At 42.4% G+C, this 17,815-nt stretch overlaps 1 protein-coding gene and 1 long non-coding RNA gene across 18 annotated transcripts in view; one reads left to right on the plus strand and one right to left on the minus strand.

The window, feature by feature from the left end:
• epb41a (erythrocyte membrane protein band 4.1a) overlaps nucleotides 1-17,815 on the plus strand; it is a 56,009-nt gene that overhangs the window by 36,592 nt on the left and 1,602 nt on the right. For 16 of the 17 annotated variants that reach the window (XM_085148043.1, XM_085148042.1, XM_085148044.1 and 13 more), the window contains 2 exons: nucleotides 11,480-11,608; nucleotides 13,732-13,833. In XM_085148043.1, coding sequence (XP_085004169.1) covers nucleotides 11,480-11,608; nucleotides 13,732-13,833 — 231 coding nt within the window. The remainder of the gene's footprint in view (nucleotides 1-11,479; nucleotides 11,609-13,731; nucleotides 13,834-17,815) is intronic. The other variant, XM_085148051.1, reaches the window with a different exon arrangement.
• LOC146493923 (uncharacterized) lies at nucleotides 13,205-13,769 on the minus strand. Its single transcript, XR_014871861.1, has 2 exons — nucleotides 13,470-13,769; nucleotides 13,205-13,420 (listed from the first exon to the last, which is right to left on the minus strand). It is a non-coding gene; the product is annotated as an uncharacterized LOC146493923 (long non-coding RNA).

A 17,815-nucleotide genomic window follows, 5' to 3' on the forward strand; every position in this document is an offset into this window, starting at 1 on the left:
ACAACCAGTAAATATAGCTGAAACCTCCACGTATGTATTTGTACTCTGTCTCTGATCATAAATATAAAATATGTTTTTAACCAATCAGAATGTGAAAGCTTCCAAATCCATGCACTGATCCTCCACTAGGTAGCGCTGTTGGCTTTCACCATGTCATCCCACTGCTTCAGCCCGCCTGTGACCACAGACACTTCCTGTGACGATGGCGTGCTCATCTCCACGGCTGCGCTTGCATGCCCACTGAGAGGTGTAGTCTGGTGCTTTGTGGCCGGGCTGCAGCACTGTGCAGCGTTTATGAGCAAAGAATATCACGAGCACTGGTCAGCAGCTCCCCGGCTTGTGCTCAGCTGCTCACTATGCTTCAAACCAGCAAACCCTGAGACCTTTGCACAGCACTGCAGAGCTTTATGCACAGCATGGGCACCAGAAGGTTTACTACAAGGAAAGGCATCTGTGTGAGCTCAGAGAAGGGAAACTCCAGAAGAAATCAATCACACATGATAAATAAATAAATGATGAATGGTTGTACAGCTGTGTAACAACAATGGTGGAGTGGAGCAGCACAAACAGTGTGTGGTCATCTTATTGTTCTTGCACCGCTGCCAGATCATCAGCTGTTGTAATCAGGGACTGTAGAAAGAGTTGATGCAGCTTCACACACAGTTTGCTCGTTACAATTATACAGTAACAGTTACATGACTGTTATGTGAAGGTTTCTGCTTGATCCACTGTTTTACAAATCATAGCGACGTCTGTATTTTGGACAGTTTGTTGTAATGAGATGTGTGAGAGAAGCTGGGGAACCCCCGTCCTTTATTAGAGGCCTTCTTAGGGGTTTGGTGTTTCTGGTAAACATGGATAACCCTATCCAAGACCTCGTCCAGTTTCTCTGATATGAACAAATAAGAGGTGTTGCATGGGTGTGCATGCCTGCACTAGAACCAGTGTTGTTTCAATGAAGCATCTTTGTTCAGCTCATCAGTATAAGCAGCATCTTTGAGTAGCTGCTTCAAGCTTCGTGCTCGACCTGCCAGCCGCACGGCTCAGTTAATCTGCTCATGTCCACTGACTCTCATACAAACTGCAACAGTTACTAAACCCCAGGAAACAAGCTGAAGGCCGACGGTGCCAAGAGGACTGTTCCCCCACCCCTCGTCATCCTTATTCCTCCACCCTGCATCGCTCCCTTGTTCACTCTTTGTTTCCTGTATCTCTGTCGTTCCCTTTCCTCTGTAGCGTCTGGGCTAATCCCAGCTACGCCATCCCAAGAGCTTCCATCATCCTTCCCTGTGAGTTTATAAGCTGAAGGTCAGAGAGGAGGCAAAGTTACGATACTCCCCTCTGACGTCTCTTCTACCCACGATGTGAAGACACAGTTTTTATCTCAGAAATGATATTTTACTGAAAATCTAGCCATAGCAGCACTTTTTATTTTATTTTCTATATATATATATTTGCTGAAAGCCTCAGGCTAAATTGTTAAATTTCACATCAGTGCTTTGCTGAGTTATGACATAGTGTATGAAAAAATAAAAATAGCCTCCTCATCATCTCACAGATGTCTACGCCCACGATGATGGACCCTGCTGTCACCGTGTCCCCAGCCTGTGATCTTTTGGTGACGGGCTCTTACTCACCAATGAAGGCTTGTGGTGATTTTTTAAATTTACTGACTCGGTGTTTTTCACCTGGAGTGACTTCTCTAACGTTTCTTCAGACTCTCTTTTACTGCAGCGCTCAGCTCTTCCACTCCAGTGCTGTGTGTACTCAGCGATGGACAAATCTATAATTACTATTTGGATTATATAACATGTAGCTGCCTGATGTTAAGTCACTCGTTTAACTGAACTTGTTAAAAATCCCATTTAATTACCGGAAAGTTGCAGTTTCATGAGTGTGAGTCCATCAAATCCACCGCATTGCCAAAAGTGTTCATTCATCTTCACACACAAATGATTCAATTATTCATCCACAGGGTTTATTATGATGTTAGTTCAGCCTTTACTGTCATAATTACCCATAATTCAGTTGTCCAATGAGTATAAAGAGCTGTTATTGTGTTTGTGGGAATTCTCGTTCTTCCAGAAGCACCTTTGTGAGGTTTGATGAGAAGGTCATTTATCCCAAAGCTGTTCTGTGTGTCGGGCTGAGGCCACACCAAACTCCATGTTTTTATGGACCTCGCTTTGTGCACTGGTGTGCAGTCATGTTGCCACCATGTGACCTACCGCTTTGTGGCTGAACTGCTGTCCTTCCCACTTTGGGCGATCGTGGCTCAAGAGTTGGGAGTTCGTCTTGTAATCAGAAGGTTGTCGGTTCGAGCCCCAGCTTGGACAGTCTCAGTCGTTGTGTCCTTGGGCAAGACACTTCACCTACCGCCTACTGGTGGTGGTCAGAGGGCCCGGTGGCGCCAGTGTCCGGCAGCCTCGCCTCTGTCAGTGCGCCCCAGGGTGGCTGTGGCTACAATGTAGCTTCATCACCAGTGTGTGAATGGGTGGATGTGTAAAGTGCTTTACAAATACAGACCATTTACCATTTCTAATACCAGTAAAGGAAACTCTGGAATATGTAGAAGTGATTTCACGACTGGACTTCTTACTGAGGTGGGATCCTATCAGGGCCCCGCGCTGGGATTCACGGAGCTCCTGAGAGACACCCATTGTTGGGCACAGTTGTGTAGCAGCAGTACCCAGGAGTGGCTGTAGCTCAGGAGGTGGAGCAGGTCACCTACTGATCAGAAGGTTGGTGGTTCGAGCCCTGGCTCCTCCAGTCAAGTGTCGAGTGTCCTTGGGCAAGATACTGACCCCAAGTTGCTGAATGTGTGTGAAGGTAGTCAGAAAGCACTAAGTACAGAGAGAGTGGGTGTGTTTGGGTGTTTATGGGTGTGTTTGTGTGGATGTGACATGTTGAGCTTTGAGCGCTCCAGGAGAGTAGAAAAGCGTTATATAAGAATCCATTACACAGGCCTAGGTGCTCGACTTTATACACCTATGGCCATCGGTGGGTATGGGTATCGAGTGATTTGGGTGGGTGAGTGAATACTTTTGGCGATGCAGGTTATACTGTACTTCAGATCCACAACAATCAGAAGGCAGATCTGAAAAAGACTCAGAGGCTCTCGTGCTGATGTTTTTAAAGTAATTCGACTTTACTTTGGTTTTGATATTAAATCCATCACTTGTTTGGGTTTCCTCAGAGCAGATTCACATCAGTGCCCTTCACATACTCAATAATAAAGACACCCTGAAAGCTTACTGTGCACCTTCATCCATGTCTTCCTCTGTGATCCTTCCCTCCTGTCAGTCGACTGTGTTTCACATGTTCATTGTTATCTGTCTCTCCTGCTGCTGAGCACAGCGAGGGAGGCACGCTCTGTTTGGACAAAAGGTAAGAGCATGCAGTTTGTCCCCAGAGCCGGGGGGGTACGGACGCGACTGGCTGCTGGAAGAAGGTGAGGAGAACAGTGAAGTGGAGTGGGTTGATGATGGTGAAGAAGAGGAGGAAGAAGCTCACAGTCACACTCTAAAGGTGGTTGTTAATGAGCCACATGAGAGAGGAAGTGTGGTAACAAACCCGACCAGGCTGAAGCACTCCAGGATGTCCTTCTTCCTCTCCGGTCTGCTGGTGATGGCCCTGACTGTGCTGTGGTTAGCCTTTCTTTAAAAGCTCAGCATTCATCATCCTCGACTATCTAAAGACTGCTTGATTCGAGGGATGTTTACTTTCTGCTCTGTGCTCAATAGTCCCCAAAGAGACCCAAATAAACTACAGTTGAAGGACTCATGAAGAATCATCGTGGACATGAGGCACTTCATGCTTGCTCAGCCTGTTCAGGGTCTTAGACGGATGGTGGAGGACTTTTTCCAGACAGACTAATGCATGTGTAAATGATGCTCTTTCTATAAAACCTGCATGTTTCAGGCAAAAGGTTAATGTACTGACCCATTAATCAGACGTGGATAATGATGCTGAGATGAGCCTGTGTGAAACTTTTTACTGTGGATGTTGACGTGAGCTCTTAGGCTACGTTCACTCTGCAGGTCTTGATGCTCAATTCAGACTTTTTGATCAAATCCGATTTTTTTGTCTGCTCGTTCACACTACAAATAAAATGCGACAGCAAACGCGCTCTAGTGTGAACGCTCAAAGCGGCGCATGCACAAAAGAAGACGTCACACACAACGCGCTCTGTTTAGACCCAGAGCAACAGTATGTTTGACTGATGGTTCTTAATATAAAGACTTCAGACTTCACGTTTCCCAGTTTTGCTTTAAGTTATAAAGTTATTTACATTTGTCCTAATAATGATCCTTATTGCTGTTTCAGAGGAGCGCTGCTTCTAGCTGCAGATTTCTGTCAGAATCTGCAGATTATACAGCACAAATAAAACGTTCATGTTTCTCCAACGTTGTCTTCCAACAGTTTCACTGGATGGAAGTGTTCGCGATGTTTTCTCCGGCGCTGATAATTGGCGTCTGTCTTGTGTCAGTGACGTAAAAGACGGATTTAATGCGACGTGACCATCAAACAGCAGCTTTCTAAAACATCAGATATGTATCAGATCCAGAACCACATATGAAAGTGACCCAGATCAGATTTGAAAATATCAGATTTGTGCCGTTCACACTGTCACACCATGATGGGATAGATGGTCGCAGAGGGTCAAAGTCGGATTTGATGCGCTTTCGCCTGCAGTGTGAACGCAGCCTTATTGGGAGGCTGTGGCATTACCTTACGTGTGTGTGTGTGTGTGTGTGTGTGTGTGTGTGTGTGTGTGTGTGTGTGTGTGTGTGTGTGTGTTAGGGTGGATGATCTTGATGCAGCTTTGAATGCTGAGGTGATCAGTGATTCAGTTTGCTCCTTCATGCTTTCAGTTTGCTTGTTGCTGTTACTGGTTCTCCTGAAGTTTTTATTTCATGATTTCGTTTTTATCGTCACACGTGTGCTGGAAACATGTCGGACTGACAGAATCGAGGCCTATTTGAGTGACATTAATATCTTGCAAAATGCAAATAATGTAGAGGAATTATAGTAACTGAGTGTGTTTGTTTTCCTGTGCTGGTGCTGTAACTGGTCTTTGAGTTAGCGCAGCTGAAGACTGACTGATGCCTCTTCACCTTTCAGGGTTTGTTTGTTTGAATTAAAGACACAACTGTGAGCTCACAGCCCGCGACACTAATCTGCTGTAGTAAAAAAGACGACGTTGGAGTGCCTGTTCAAATGGTGACTTACACTACCGCTCAAAGTTTTAGAGCTCCTCAAATTTTCACCCCAAACGTCTCGTTGCACTCTGAAATGAAAGCATGGTACAAAAAGCAGTTGGAGTTAAAACAGGAATCAGTTTATAGACCAAAGTCTAACCTTTGACTCATCAGAGTCGCCTCCTTTGCAGATATAACAGCTGAACACAGCCGTGGCTTCTGGCTACAACAGATCTAATCTTCTCCCATATCTGCAGCAGAAGTTCCCATAAACGTGGACCTTGTAGCTGCTTTGCTTTCACTCTTCTGTCCAGTTCAAACCAGCTTGATGGGGTTTCAGTCTGTGCTGGACCTCCATGTTTTCAAGTTCACCATCTTGTTCTTTGTTCCTGAGGTGGTTCAGGCACAACTATCACACTTCCTCCTCCATGTTTGACAGTTGATGCCACACACTGTGGACCCGTCCTTTCACCTACTCCACGGCGTACAAAGATCCTCTGTGATGAACCCAAGATTTCAGATTTGATTCATTAGTCCATAAAACCTTCTTCCAGTCTTCAGTAGCCCAACGGTGGTGTTTCAAGGCCCAGACGAGCCTCTTGTCTTATTCTGACGTCTTAGCGATGGTTTACTTGCTGCAGCTCGTCCTGTCAAACCTGCACCTCGAAGTCTTCACAGTACAAACTGAGACTTGCTCACTACGGCCACTATTAAGCTGCTTGAAGCTGTTGTCCTGCGAGCCGCCATCACACAAACTTGTCCTCTGATTCAGTCGTGTCTTTGGGACCAGACTTCCTGTCACAGTTTGTTTCTGAGCCTTTGATGGTGAAGGAAACTGTGCTCACTGACACTGTAGCACAGACCTACATTTATCAGTGATGGTCTGTCTCTCTTCTATCGTTAATCGGCTTTTTCTCACCATGTTTGTAGCATCACTCTACTTTCTGCAGTACAGTACTGTTCAGCTGATGCTCACGAGGGTATGGCACCACAGTGTGCTCCAACACTGCCTTCATCCAGACAGAGGCGGCTGTAAGTAATCCAGAAAGGTTGGAGCAGCTGTAGGAGTCAGTAGCTCCTCCATTGCTGCAGCACAGCTTTAAACTGTTAACCGTGTTGTTCCCTGACAAAGACCTTTTTGTATAATTATAAATGTACATTATTACAGTTTTGGGTAAGCTTACCTTTTTTTAACCTCTGACAGTTGAACGGCTTGAATTGCAACAAATAACTGGAAACATTGGGGTGTTATAAAGCTTATGAACAATAGTGCACATGTAAATCACTTTGATCAGTATCTTCATCATTGTTGTTATCAGATAATTACAGGACAGTCGCTTAAAGGTTTTTTACAGGCAAATAGTCTTTGCGATTGCTTTTTTGATAAAGAATATAATTAGAAAATATGTTTCTCATATTACATTTAAAAATATAAGTTTGTCTTTTTGTCTCAGTGTCAAATCTTGGAGGAGTTGACTTCCTGTTTGTCTGTTGTTAAAATCTAAATCATGCAGATCAACAGAAAAACCTCTGAAACACGTCCATGTGCAATAAACCGAGTTGTTGTTTCTCCAGATGAAAATGTGCCCAGTTTGGAAATTTGGCCGATTCAACAGGTGATCAGACTGTTTTAAAACGAGTGTCGTGAGAACACCAGGAGTCCGCACAAACACTGACAACAACGCCTGAACGCTCTTCTGGCTTTGCTGTCAGTAAGGAGGAGTTGCCCTGTTGACTATCATATGTGTATGCTGAGCAAATATACACAACCAGTGTGCGCACGCTCAGATGATCTTGGATATTAAGTGCAAATAAATGTAACGTTCCTCATTGGAAGCAGTGAAGGAGAAACGGTGGTCATCTGCCACTGGTGTTTCTCCTGTGGGTGTGCCGTTCCCACCACCATGCTTCTGTGTTTCTTTAGCTGGTCTTAATTTTCTCACTATTCTGACTTCAGCCACACGACTGGTTTCACCTGCACTAACAGCTCCTCTGAGAGCGACTGCAGATCTTAACGTTCCTCCTTCTACTGTAAAAATCTTTCGTTGTTCTTGTAACAGTGACAATAAAGATTCTATAGGATGTAAATCCACACTTTGAATCATCTTCAGACTCTACGTGTGTCATGGTAAACACAGGCTGTGCAGCTCGTTTCTAATCTAACTGAGAACAGACACGTTTACCTCACAGACACAACACTTTCTAATTACAACCACACTTTTCAAAACGCTGGGATGCCGTTAAAATAAAAAAGAATGCAATGATTTCTGAAATCATTATTTAATTCAACAATAGATGTTTAAAGAAAGAAGAACCAGCTCATCCTGAGTTAAAGACGAGTTGTCAGACTTTTGTTAGAGGACTGTTGTATACAGAATTCTTCTCAATTATTCTGAATCTTCAGTTTCATGTTTTTAGTGTTTTTCCAAATATCTTGAATTGAATTCTAAACTCAACCCATGCTGTTGTAATAGATGCTTTACATGGTTTCACGCTGCTTTCTTAGTTACTATGTTGGTCTAAAACCTTCAGCACTGATGGATCCATTCCAGATGTGCAAGTTGCCAAATTCACAGTCAGTAACGTCTCCCCATACAGAAACCAGCTGAACGATGCCTCTCCTCTTTAGTCTCTATGTATCTATGAAGCGCCTTGAGGCGACATTTGTTGTGATTTGGCGCTATATAAATAAAATTGAATTGAATAGAATTGAATTGAATAGTCCAGGTGAAGTGACGTCCATGTTTGCCAAGAAGAAAATAAACCAGATGTTTCTGACCTCACAGATTTCCACTTTGCCTCATGTGACATCTGGATGATTCAGGATGTTCACATATAAAGTGAAGCTGCAGGTGTGCACAGCACCGTGAGCTGTTCCCGAGTCTTTGCACTGATTTCCATGACAGAGTCAAGCCTGTTGTTAATGCAGTGCTTTAGGCAATTCAATTCAATTTTTCAATTCAATTTTATTTATATAGCGCCAAATCACAACAAAAGTCGCCTCAAGGCGCTTCATAGATACAGAGAAAAACCCAACAATCATATGACCCCCTATGAGCAGCACTTTGGTGACAGTGGGAAGGAAAAACTCCCTTTTAACAGGAAGAAACCTCCAGCAGAACCAGGCTCAGGGAGGGGCGGGGCTATCTGGGGTGGCTGTAGTTCAGGTGGTAGAGCAGGTCATCTACTGATTGGAAGGTTGGTGGTTCGATTCCTGGCTTCCCCTAGTCTGCATGCCAAATATCCTTGGGCAAGATACTAACCCCAAATTGCTCTCCGATGCGTCCATCGGAGTATGAATGTGTGTGAATGTTAGCTATAAAAGCACTTAGAAAGATGTGCTTGTGCGAATGGGTCTGAATGGGTGAATGCACAAGTTGTGTAAAGCGCTTTGAGTGCTCAGATGAGTAGAAAAGCGGTTTATAAGAACCAGTCCATTTACCATCTGCTGTGATTGGTTGGGGTGAGAGAAGGAAGACAGGATAAAGACATGCTGTGGAAGAGAGACAGAGGTTAATAACAGATATGATTCAACACAGAGAGGTCTGTTAATACATAGTGAGTGAGAAAGGTGACTGGAAAGGAAAAACTCAATGCATCATGGGAATCCCCGGCAGCCTACGTCTATTGCAGCATAACTAAGGGAGGATTCAGGGTCACCTGGTCCAGCCCTAACTATATGCTTTAGCAAAAAGGAAAGTTTGAAGCCTAATCTTAAAAGTAGAGATAGTGTCTGTCTCCTGAATCCAAACTGGAAGCTGGTTCCACAGAAGAGGGGCCTGAAAACTGAAGGCTCTCCCTCCCATTCTACTTTTAAATACTCTAGGAACAACAAGTAGGCCTGCAGAGCGAGAGCGAAGTGCTCTAATAGGGTGATATGGTACTACAAGGTCATTAAGATAAGATGGGGCCTGATTATTTAAGACCTTGTATGTGAGGAGCAGGATTTTGAATTCTGGATTTAACAGGAAGCCAAAACAGGAGAAATCTGCTCTCTCTTTCTAGTCCCTGTCAGGACTCTTGCTGCAGCATTTTGGATTAGCTGAAGGCTTTTCAGGGAGTTTTTAGGACTTCCTGATAATAATGAATTACAATAGTTCAGCCTGGAAGCTCTCGCTCATCCAACATGGATTTCCAGGCTTGTGCACACGGGTTTCTCTAGAACCTGTTGATGCTATTATGAGAAATTTGCAGCTTTCACAGTTGTTTATTTGACAAACAATTGTTTTGCAGCTTGTAAATGCAGTTTTTTGCAGACTGTCTTTACTTCTGGGAAACTGCCTGCTCTTGATACTCAGTCATGTGACTGGTAACAAATGTTTATCTGCCTCGTGCTCCCTCAGCTGCTTCTTAAATGATTTGTGGGGATTTTCAGACAATCGTGAAAATGAAAAGTGCAGCGTCACAGACTCAAACTGACTTCTGTGTGACTTCATGTCAATGTGGACACGTATCTGTTAAAAGAGAACATTTTCTCTGTTTAAACATTCGGTGGGATTTCTGTCAATAAAACGTGTTTATGAGATTTGCTAATCATGCATTCTGCTTTTATATTTTACTCAATGTTTTTAGAATTGGCATTATTATCATGCCATGCACGTTAACTACATGCTGTGTGCTCACAAGTCTTCCTCCTCTGTGATCCGTGTAGCTTCATTACTCAAACAAGTCATCATGACACAGGACAAGTAATGCAAAATGTTACTTAGTTGCTCCCAGGAGAAAGTAATCATTATCCTGCTTGTTGCATTACTAAGTGATGATTTAACAGGGTCTGGCTGCTGGTCTGGGGTCAGCATCACTCGGCTTGGCTACCTTAGCATTAGCATGCTGTGCAGAGCGCCATAACAGAGGTGTCCTGTATACGGATCATAGGCTCTGATATGGAATGTGTGAAACTATCAATACAAGCAACCGACGTTGTTTTCCTCTGCCGAACGGTGCTGAGGAAAAACTGAAGGAGCTCAAACATCTGGAGCGAGCTTAAAGAAAAACCTCTCAAAGCTCAAAGCAGCCAGTTGATGTGGTTTTGGCAGCTCATGAATCCCCATAGATCATTGTTGGTGGTTTCTGGGAATGCCTAACAGAGGGGAATGTGACGCAGGCCTCGAACATGCCGCGGTGATCTTCAGAGTCCTCCATGGAAAGCTGGAGGATGTGGCTGAGGTCTGTATGGCTGTGACACTATCAGCGTTCGTTTTGGTTCAGCCGGTGCAACATTTGAAGGAAAACTAATAAAACTGGGAACAACATTGATCTTTAAAGCAAACAACCACCAGCATTTTTATAGTCATGAACCTACTGAGGAGGAGGGAACCAACTAAAGACAGACAAATGGTTGTAGTGGACGCTTGCACTCAGTAAGGAATAACAGAACTGCATTAATATATTGAAATGCAGTGTCACATCATTTCCACAAACACGGGTCGTTTCCAGCTGCAGGTCTTCACTCCTACATTTTAGGAAACATCCGTCTGCATCCGTATGTTTCAAGAATAAGTTGTGCACAGTGTATGAAGGCAGAGCACTGCAGAAACTGTGGTTTGATTTTTATTTTCCACCAAATGAATTGTTGTTTTGTGCAAACATTTGGATGCCATTTGGAATACTTTGTCCTTTGTAGTTGCACGCTTCGTTGTTTGCCTGCAGCTGCTAATTATTTTTTTGCAGACAATTCTGCAACATGAAACATATTGTGGCCTAATACATGGTTAACATGCACATTTGAGGACCTGAAGGCTGACTGTGATCAGAGTTATGACAGAACTGGGCGACGGCATGAGAAAGGAGACATAATTAATTATAGATCGTTGCCCAAAACACAGGAACGAGTGAACTGTGCAGCCTGACAGCGACACATTATAATGACATAAATATATTTTCAAGTTACACTTACTTTACTTTTAGTGTCTAAAACATTTTAGTAAATTAAACTCAGCGCCACACTTTATCACACTCATATCTACGCACATTTATCTCTAATAAAAAGGCTTTGGTAGATTCAGTTATAATCATTAGAGTTCCCTGTTACACATGTTGTAAGTCAGATATAGATTTTAAACAGGCTGGTTTTCCCAGTACAACAGTTACTTACCAGTTGCCTCAGTGAAGTGGGATTTAAGGATCAATAGTTGAGTAAGAATCCAGCAGGATAGTTTGTGTGAATGTGTGTGTGTGACAAACAAGGTTTGGGTTTCTCTCCCCTGCGTTGTGTAGCAGCCACACTGTTGTCTTTGTAAAACCCTGAGAGTTTATTGCTGTTTGTCTGATTTCTGCAGTCTCCTGTGCTAAAGACCCAGACAATCACCATCTCAGATGTTACCAATTCTGTAAGAGGAACTGCAGCCTACAAGGACACACCCTTAGTTCACACTGAAACCAAGACCATCACATACGAGTCAGCTCAGGTGAGGTCAATTTGAGACATTTCCCCCTTACAAAAATGTGCATTTTACGAATTATTTTCTCACATTAAACACAAAGTATAGCTTTTTTTAAACTTTGCATGCAATGCTACTACACACTGTCTGGTTTTCAGAAGCCTGGCCGAAAGTTTTGGCCCTAGTATTAAGGAGTGGTCATCATAATGGCCTTAATACAAGAATTAAATACGGTGTTGGGAAGCAGACTGGTGGGCTGGAGTCAAAGGCCCCCCACAGTCACAGTTATTAGCCTGGAACAAACAGACAAAGCTGGTCACGCAGAAGAACAAGCAGTCTTCCTGGGAAAGACTTTTCACCCACCTTCATAGGCCTTGGGTCGATACGGAGTGTTTCCACAGCAGATGCTGGGAATACAAACTCAAGCTCTTCCTCTCCACGCCTGGATGGTCACCTCCTAATTACAGAGTAGCCTTTCCCCTCCTGTTATCCTCAGGTCCAGCAAACCAGCAGTTTCCAACCCAGTGTATTATCACAACAAATCCACGTAAATCTATTTAAAACGAATCCTCTGTCTGGTAAAATGTAATTATGTAATTAATTAAAACCATCCAGGCCAGGTTGAAACTACTTCATTTTAAAATATCCTTTTCCCTCACTGGAGTCTCAGAGACCCCTTTACTCGTCCTGTACGTGACTCCAGCTGGACTAGAGTGGACTCTCCACTCCCACATGGTGTGGCCTGTATCTCACACAAACACACAAACGCATGCAATAACTGAAATGCAAAATAATGCCAACTCTGCGTTCAGTGGCAGATTTGATCCTGCGACACTAGCATGACCTGCTCATTTGTCAATAATTATGTCGGTTATCTGTTAAACACAGGCTGCGATTCAAAACAGCCGATCAGATCAAACCTGCAGAGCAGTGAAACTGTAAAAGTTCAGTCCCTGATACTGTTACCCAACCACATTTTCTAGCTCATGTTGACGCTGTATCATATATTCTTAATTCAGTTTTGTTTTTATGTCAGCTCTCGGTCGTGTCCTGTGATTGGTCCAGTTTCCAGGAGTGGATTTGCAGTATTCAGCAGCCCCTCATTACAGCCTGAGCGTCTGGTATTTTCCCACTGTTGTGACTGCTGTGAACACTTGTCTGGTTTCCCTCTCAGACACTGTTATTTACCTTTCAGACTGACTCTCCGGTGCAGCAGCTTCTCTCCTGGAATATAATTATCAATTTCTCTGCTTCACCTGGAGAGCTGAGGGACATCTAACCGAATGTTAGTGGGGGTGTCTGTGTATATCTGAGCTGTGCTGATTACAGAAAATCCAACATAAATTACTTTAACATAAAGTTTAAAACTGAGGGGCTTAAAGCGATTTCTACTATAGATACTCTATCCTCCAATACACAAACTAACAGGACTTTACATTTCCCTGGAAACACTTTGTATTCAGTGACTGAAGTCTAGAACCTCACCAAACGCTGCATTTCCTCCCTGAGACGCTCTGCCAGGCCAGAACTGAACCAGCCTCAGCTGCTGCTGCTTTGTGGATCTCACTGCCTGCAGTTTTGTCTTTTTTAGGTTGATGTGACCGAGTTAGCCATGGATCAACATTTCTTTGCTTGTAGTATGCTTCGGGTGATTAATCATTTGTACTGTTAAGTGCTGTTGGTTCAGTTTTGTATGAAGTTGGTGATACTTCAGAGTTTTCACACCACTGACTGTTACATTGTTGCTTATGTTGTTGGGATGGCCCAGCTTGGTGCTTCAGTTTCAAATGCTTTACCAGTTTGCATTTAAAGCCACATTGCTACTGGAAACACTGGAAGCTGCAGCGTCCTTGGTTTTCACCTGGATGTGCAGTGTGGACACTGGAACGACACAAATCTAATCAATGACGTTTTCAGCTGGTAGATGTCCCACAGAAAAGAGCTATGATTTGTAGCTTCAAGTTAATAATAACCTTTATTAGAATAGGAAAAGGAAAACACATTTCACTTTTAACTGTTATTATATATTAACAGAGTCTGTAAAACCTTTATGGGTCTGCACACTTTTATCCCTTTTCTGACATAATGAAGTTCGTGTGTGTGTTTAAATGTGTGAGTAATTTCTTGTTTGGTACTTATCTCTCCCACAGCCGGTGGACAGTGTGGCAGAGAGGGAGTCGGGAGTGCTGCTGAGTGCCCAGACGATTACTTCTGAGACCATCAGCACCACCACCACCACCCAGATCACCAAGGTCTGGCACACTTCACTAACAGCTTCTCAGGCAGTAGAGATCAGTAAACGATCACTATGTTGTGATAAATGTCTGCTATTAGTCACTTAAACTACAGATACCACTTTTTTATGTCTGATACCGATATGAATCCGATATAGTGTGTTTAATCATTAAACTGTTTTTTTAATATCTTGCTGCATTTTGTATAAATTCATACTCAAGTTTAAAAGAAAACAAAAAAACCCCAAACAATAAACAACAACACTAAAGCTATTCTGTTATACCTGTATGTAAAAAAATATTTCATAGTTCAGCAAAACTGATCAATCTAATAAACTTAAACCTGCTCCATCCTCCCTGTTCTGGTATTTTAAAGAGTACTTAACAGAAATATTAAGCAACCAAACTAATAGGGCTGCAAAAAAAATAGGGAACCACCCTCATGATGATTAAACAACATAATCAACTTTAATTTAATGCACATGTAAAAAAAAATGCACAGAAATCAATTATTTTTCAAGAATAATTAAACAGATTCAACATCTTTCTTCAACAGAACTGCAGACTGCACAGATGGTTCCCAAAGGAAAAAGTACTATAGCTTACTGTATATTAGACTTAACAGTTACTATATACAGTAATGGACTTCTATACATTTTACATCAGATTAAAACTTTGGGTGTAAGAGTCAGATAATTATTTATTAAAAGCTCGACATTTTAAATGAGAATAAGAAAGAAAAGTATGTCTTTGTGCCCCCTTTTCCCTGTTAATGCCCTATCGGCCCCCCTGGCTAAACTTTGCTAGCTCCGCCCCTGCACAGTTACGTCAGCTGTAGAAAAAGATCCTGGTGTAGAAATAATATTAAATAAATTCTAACAACAGCTGATCAAGCTTAAACGTGCTGCTGTTGTTCAGCCGCTGGTTTCCTCTTTCTGGTGCAAAGTGAGACAAAAACAAAGAAGAGAGACGATCAGCTGATCATTGATCAGTTTATGATTGAAGTAGCAGCAGGAGAGAGAGAGAGAGAGAGAGAGAGAGAGAGAGGCAGTCGCTCCATATATCGGTTGTTAAGCTTAACGCGGGAATGCTTTACAAACATTCAGAGGTGAACTTACACACTTGCTTTACTTCTCTCTGGGAAAACTTCCTCGGAGATGAAATGCTGGTTTGGTAGCGACGCTACAAATGCTCAACGAGAGGTCTCGCACGTCACAGCCGCTCTATCACGTGACCACACTGCTCCGATGTGCTACAGTTATGAGCCGAGTTACATCATGTTGCAAGTTTTGTGAGGTGCTTTTTTGATATTTAATGGATCGATTACATTTTTTATTTCTCTACGATATCTGATCCAGTAATTTACGTCAGTATCAGACTTATACCGATACGTAATATCGGATCGGTCCATCTCTAACTTAAACCAGCTGTCTTGAAACATAGGCTGTGTTTTCAGTGTGGGTGTGCTTTATTAAATCAGATGTGACTGTTTGCATCCTGGTCTCTCCCAACAACAACACTCAGATGATACCATGTTTTTTACATAGTTATCTTTTAGTATTTTCATGTAACAGAGCACAATGTGGAGCATCCCACTGAAGGAGAGATAAGTTGCCCGATACAAACTCATGACTGCTACTGATCTAATATAGGCAACAAAAGGACTCTGTTACAGTCAGATCATCAGTTGTTTCAGGGTAAAGATAACTTCAGATGATTCAGTCAGGTACATTTTGTGATCAGCTGTTGGATCAGTGTCTAATCGAACAGTCACATAACTGTGCTCCTCCCGGCCATCAGACTTCTGCTCCGAGCCTCTGAGCTCTCACACAGTCTCAGAAACAGCTCAATTCTTATGTGAAAGACATGCTCTCCTACATCTGCTTCATTCAGCTGACATACTGATGCTGATATGTTTGATATACTGTTTCCATACCAAAACATTCACTAGCATACTCTTATACTGTTACTGTTACCTGCTAACGTTGAAATGAACTGAATCTGTAGAAGTTTCCACTCAGTAAGTGGCGTCTTCTGGCCTCGGGATTTAAGAGGATACACAGTCACTGTCATTTTTCCAGGATTTTCCAGCAAACGTCAATTCTGTTCAAACCAGGGTTTTAATAGTTTTCCAATTTTCATTAGTTTTTATTTTTATTTAGTTTTGACTTCAGATTTTCAATTTTATATCAGTTTTAATTAGTTTTTACCAATTGTTTGCTAGTTTAGTTTAGTTTTTATTTTTTTGAAAATCCTTAGTTTCAGTTTAGTTTTGATTAGTTTCAGTTATAGTTTTAGTTGTGTTTGCAATAATTAAGTGTAACAAAAATCCCAGTTTCATCATATCAGTCATTCTGCTCATCCTTGGGTATGTTGCTATTCCAGCTACCATACTGCACCCTGGACAGGTCGCCTGTCTGTCGCAGGGCTAACACGCAGAGACAGACAACTCACATTCCCACCTATGGGTTCTTTAAATAAATAAATAAAGGCAGATGAACAACCATTGATACCAGGCAACTATAAAATGTATATCTTGGCCCCAATGAGACTATTAACTCTCGCAGCACCGGGTGTTCGTAATTTTGGTTCAAGTGAATTGATAAACTTTTTGAAGGTAATTGACTCACACAGTTGTGTAGATATCCCCGTCTTGTTGTCTCAGGATGCATCACGCTGCCTTGCCTGGGGTTAGCTTCTGTTTTCTGGGGATGAGGGTTGAGTGTGCTCCCTTACCTTCTCAAGCTAAGCTAGGTTAGCCTTCTTGTGTGAGCTTTTCAAGTGCACTTTAAGGTTTGTGGGATTTTTTTCCCTTTAGAAATGTCCCTCATAATTTGTCTGTTTCCACTACAAGACACTTGCTTTATCCAAAACACAGTCATATTCAAAGTAATCCCAAATTGGACTCTGGCTCCCGACTTTTCCTGACATGATTCTGCGCGTGGACGGAGCAGCGACACAGACGACTCGACTAGTGATGGGTCGTTCGCGAACAAAATGGCTCTTAGAGCCGACTCTTTGAAGTGAACGACGCGAGCCGGCTCCTTATTGGGAGCCGTGAGGGTTTTTTTTTTTTTTCTTTCTCTCACCCTCTCTCTCGCCCTTTTTTCCGCTAAACTCGGCATGCGCGGCCTGTACTTTGCGCTGGGCAGAGGGGGGAGGGGCGTTAGTTACACGCAGTAGCACAGGAACAGAGCCAGAGAGAAAGAGAGCGAGGGACAACAACATCACATTAGAAAGGTATAGTAATCATCCGCTATTTTCAGTTGCAGATGATAAAGGATTCAGAAATCATGCAGGCCCATATGACAGAGAATGTGCATCTTCTTTTTGTTTTAATATTTTAATTTATATTTAATTGTGTTGTGGTTTGCAGTGTTTTGTGTTGTTTCACGTTAAATTTGGTTAAAAGGAAAAAGCTGAAAATTTAAATAGTTAAAAGTTTAAAATGTAAATAGTTGTTTTTTGTATTATATGATTTATTATTACATTTTATGTGGAGTGAATAAATAAAGTATATTTATGGTGGGCCTTAGAGACAAAGCACGTACAAACTCCAAAACACGTACAAACTCCTAAGCATGTACAAACTCCAAAACGCGTAAAAACTCCAAAACACGTAAAAACTCAGAAGCACGTACAAACTCCAAAATACGTACAAAAGACAACAGAAGTGCTCCAGGATGCTGGGCGCAGTGTTGAGCTTTTGTTACCTAGTGGCTACACAAGCCAGGAAGTATCAACAACCGGATTTGGTGTGTGGTAGTAACAGGTAAATGAACATTTTTTTTTAATTATTTGAATAAATATGAGTGCTTGTCTATAAATACACAAACAATACACACATGTTTTCAATTGTGTAATTTAAGTGATCTGGGTAGCTCTGTTTTGGAAGTTCAGTAAACGCTAGAAATGTGTTTTGGAGTTTGTGCGTGCTTTTAGGAGTTTGTATATGCTTTAGAGTTTGTACGTGCTTTGTCTCTAGGGGCCATATATAAAC

The sequence above is a fragment of the Neolamprologus multifasciatus genome, chromosome 22, assembly GCF_963576455.1.
Source record: "Neolamprologus multifasciatus chromosome 22, fNeoMul1.2, whole genome shotgun sequence".
NCBI lineage: Eukaryota > Metazoa > Chordata > Actinopteri > Cichliformes > Cichlidae > Neolamprologus > Neolamprologus multifasciatus.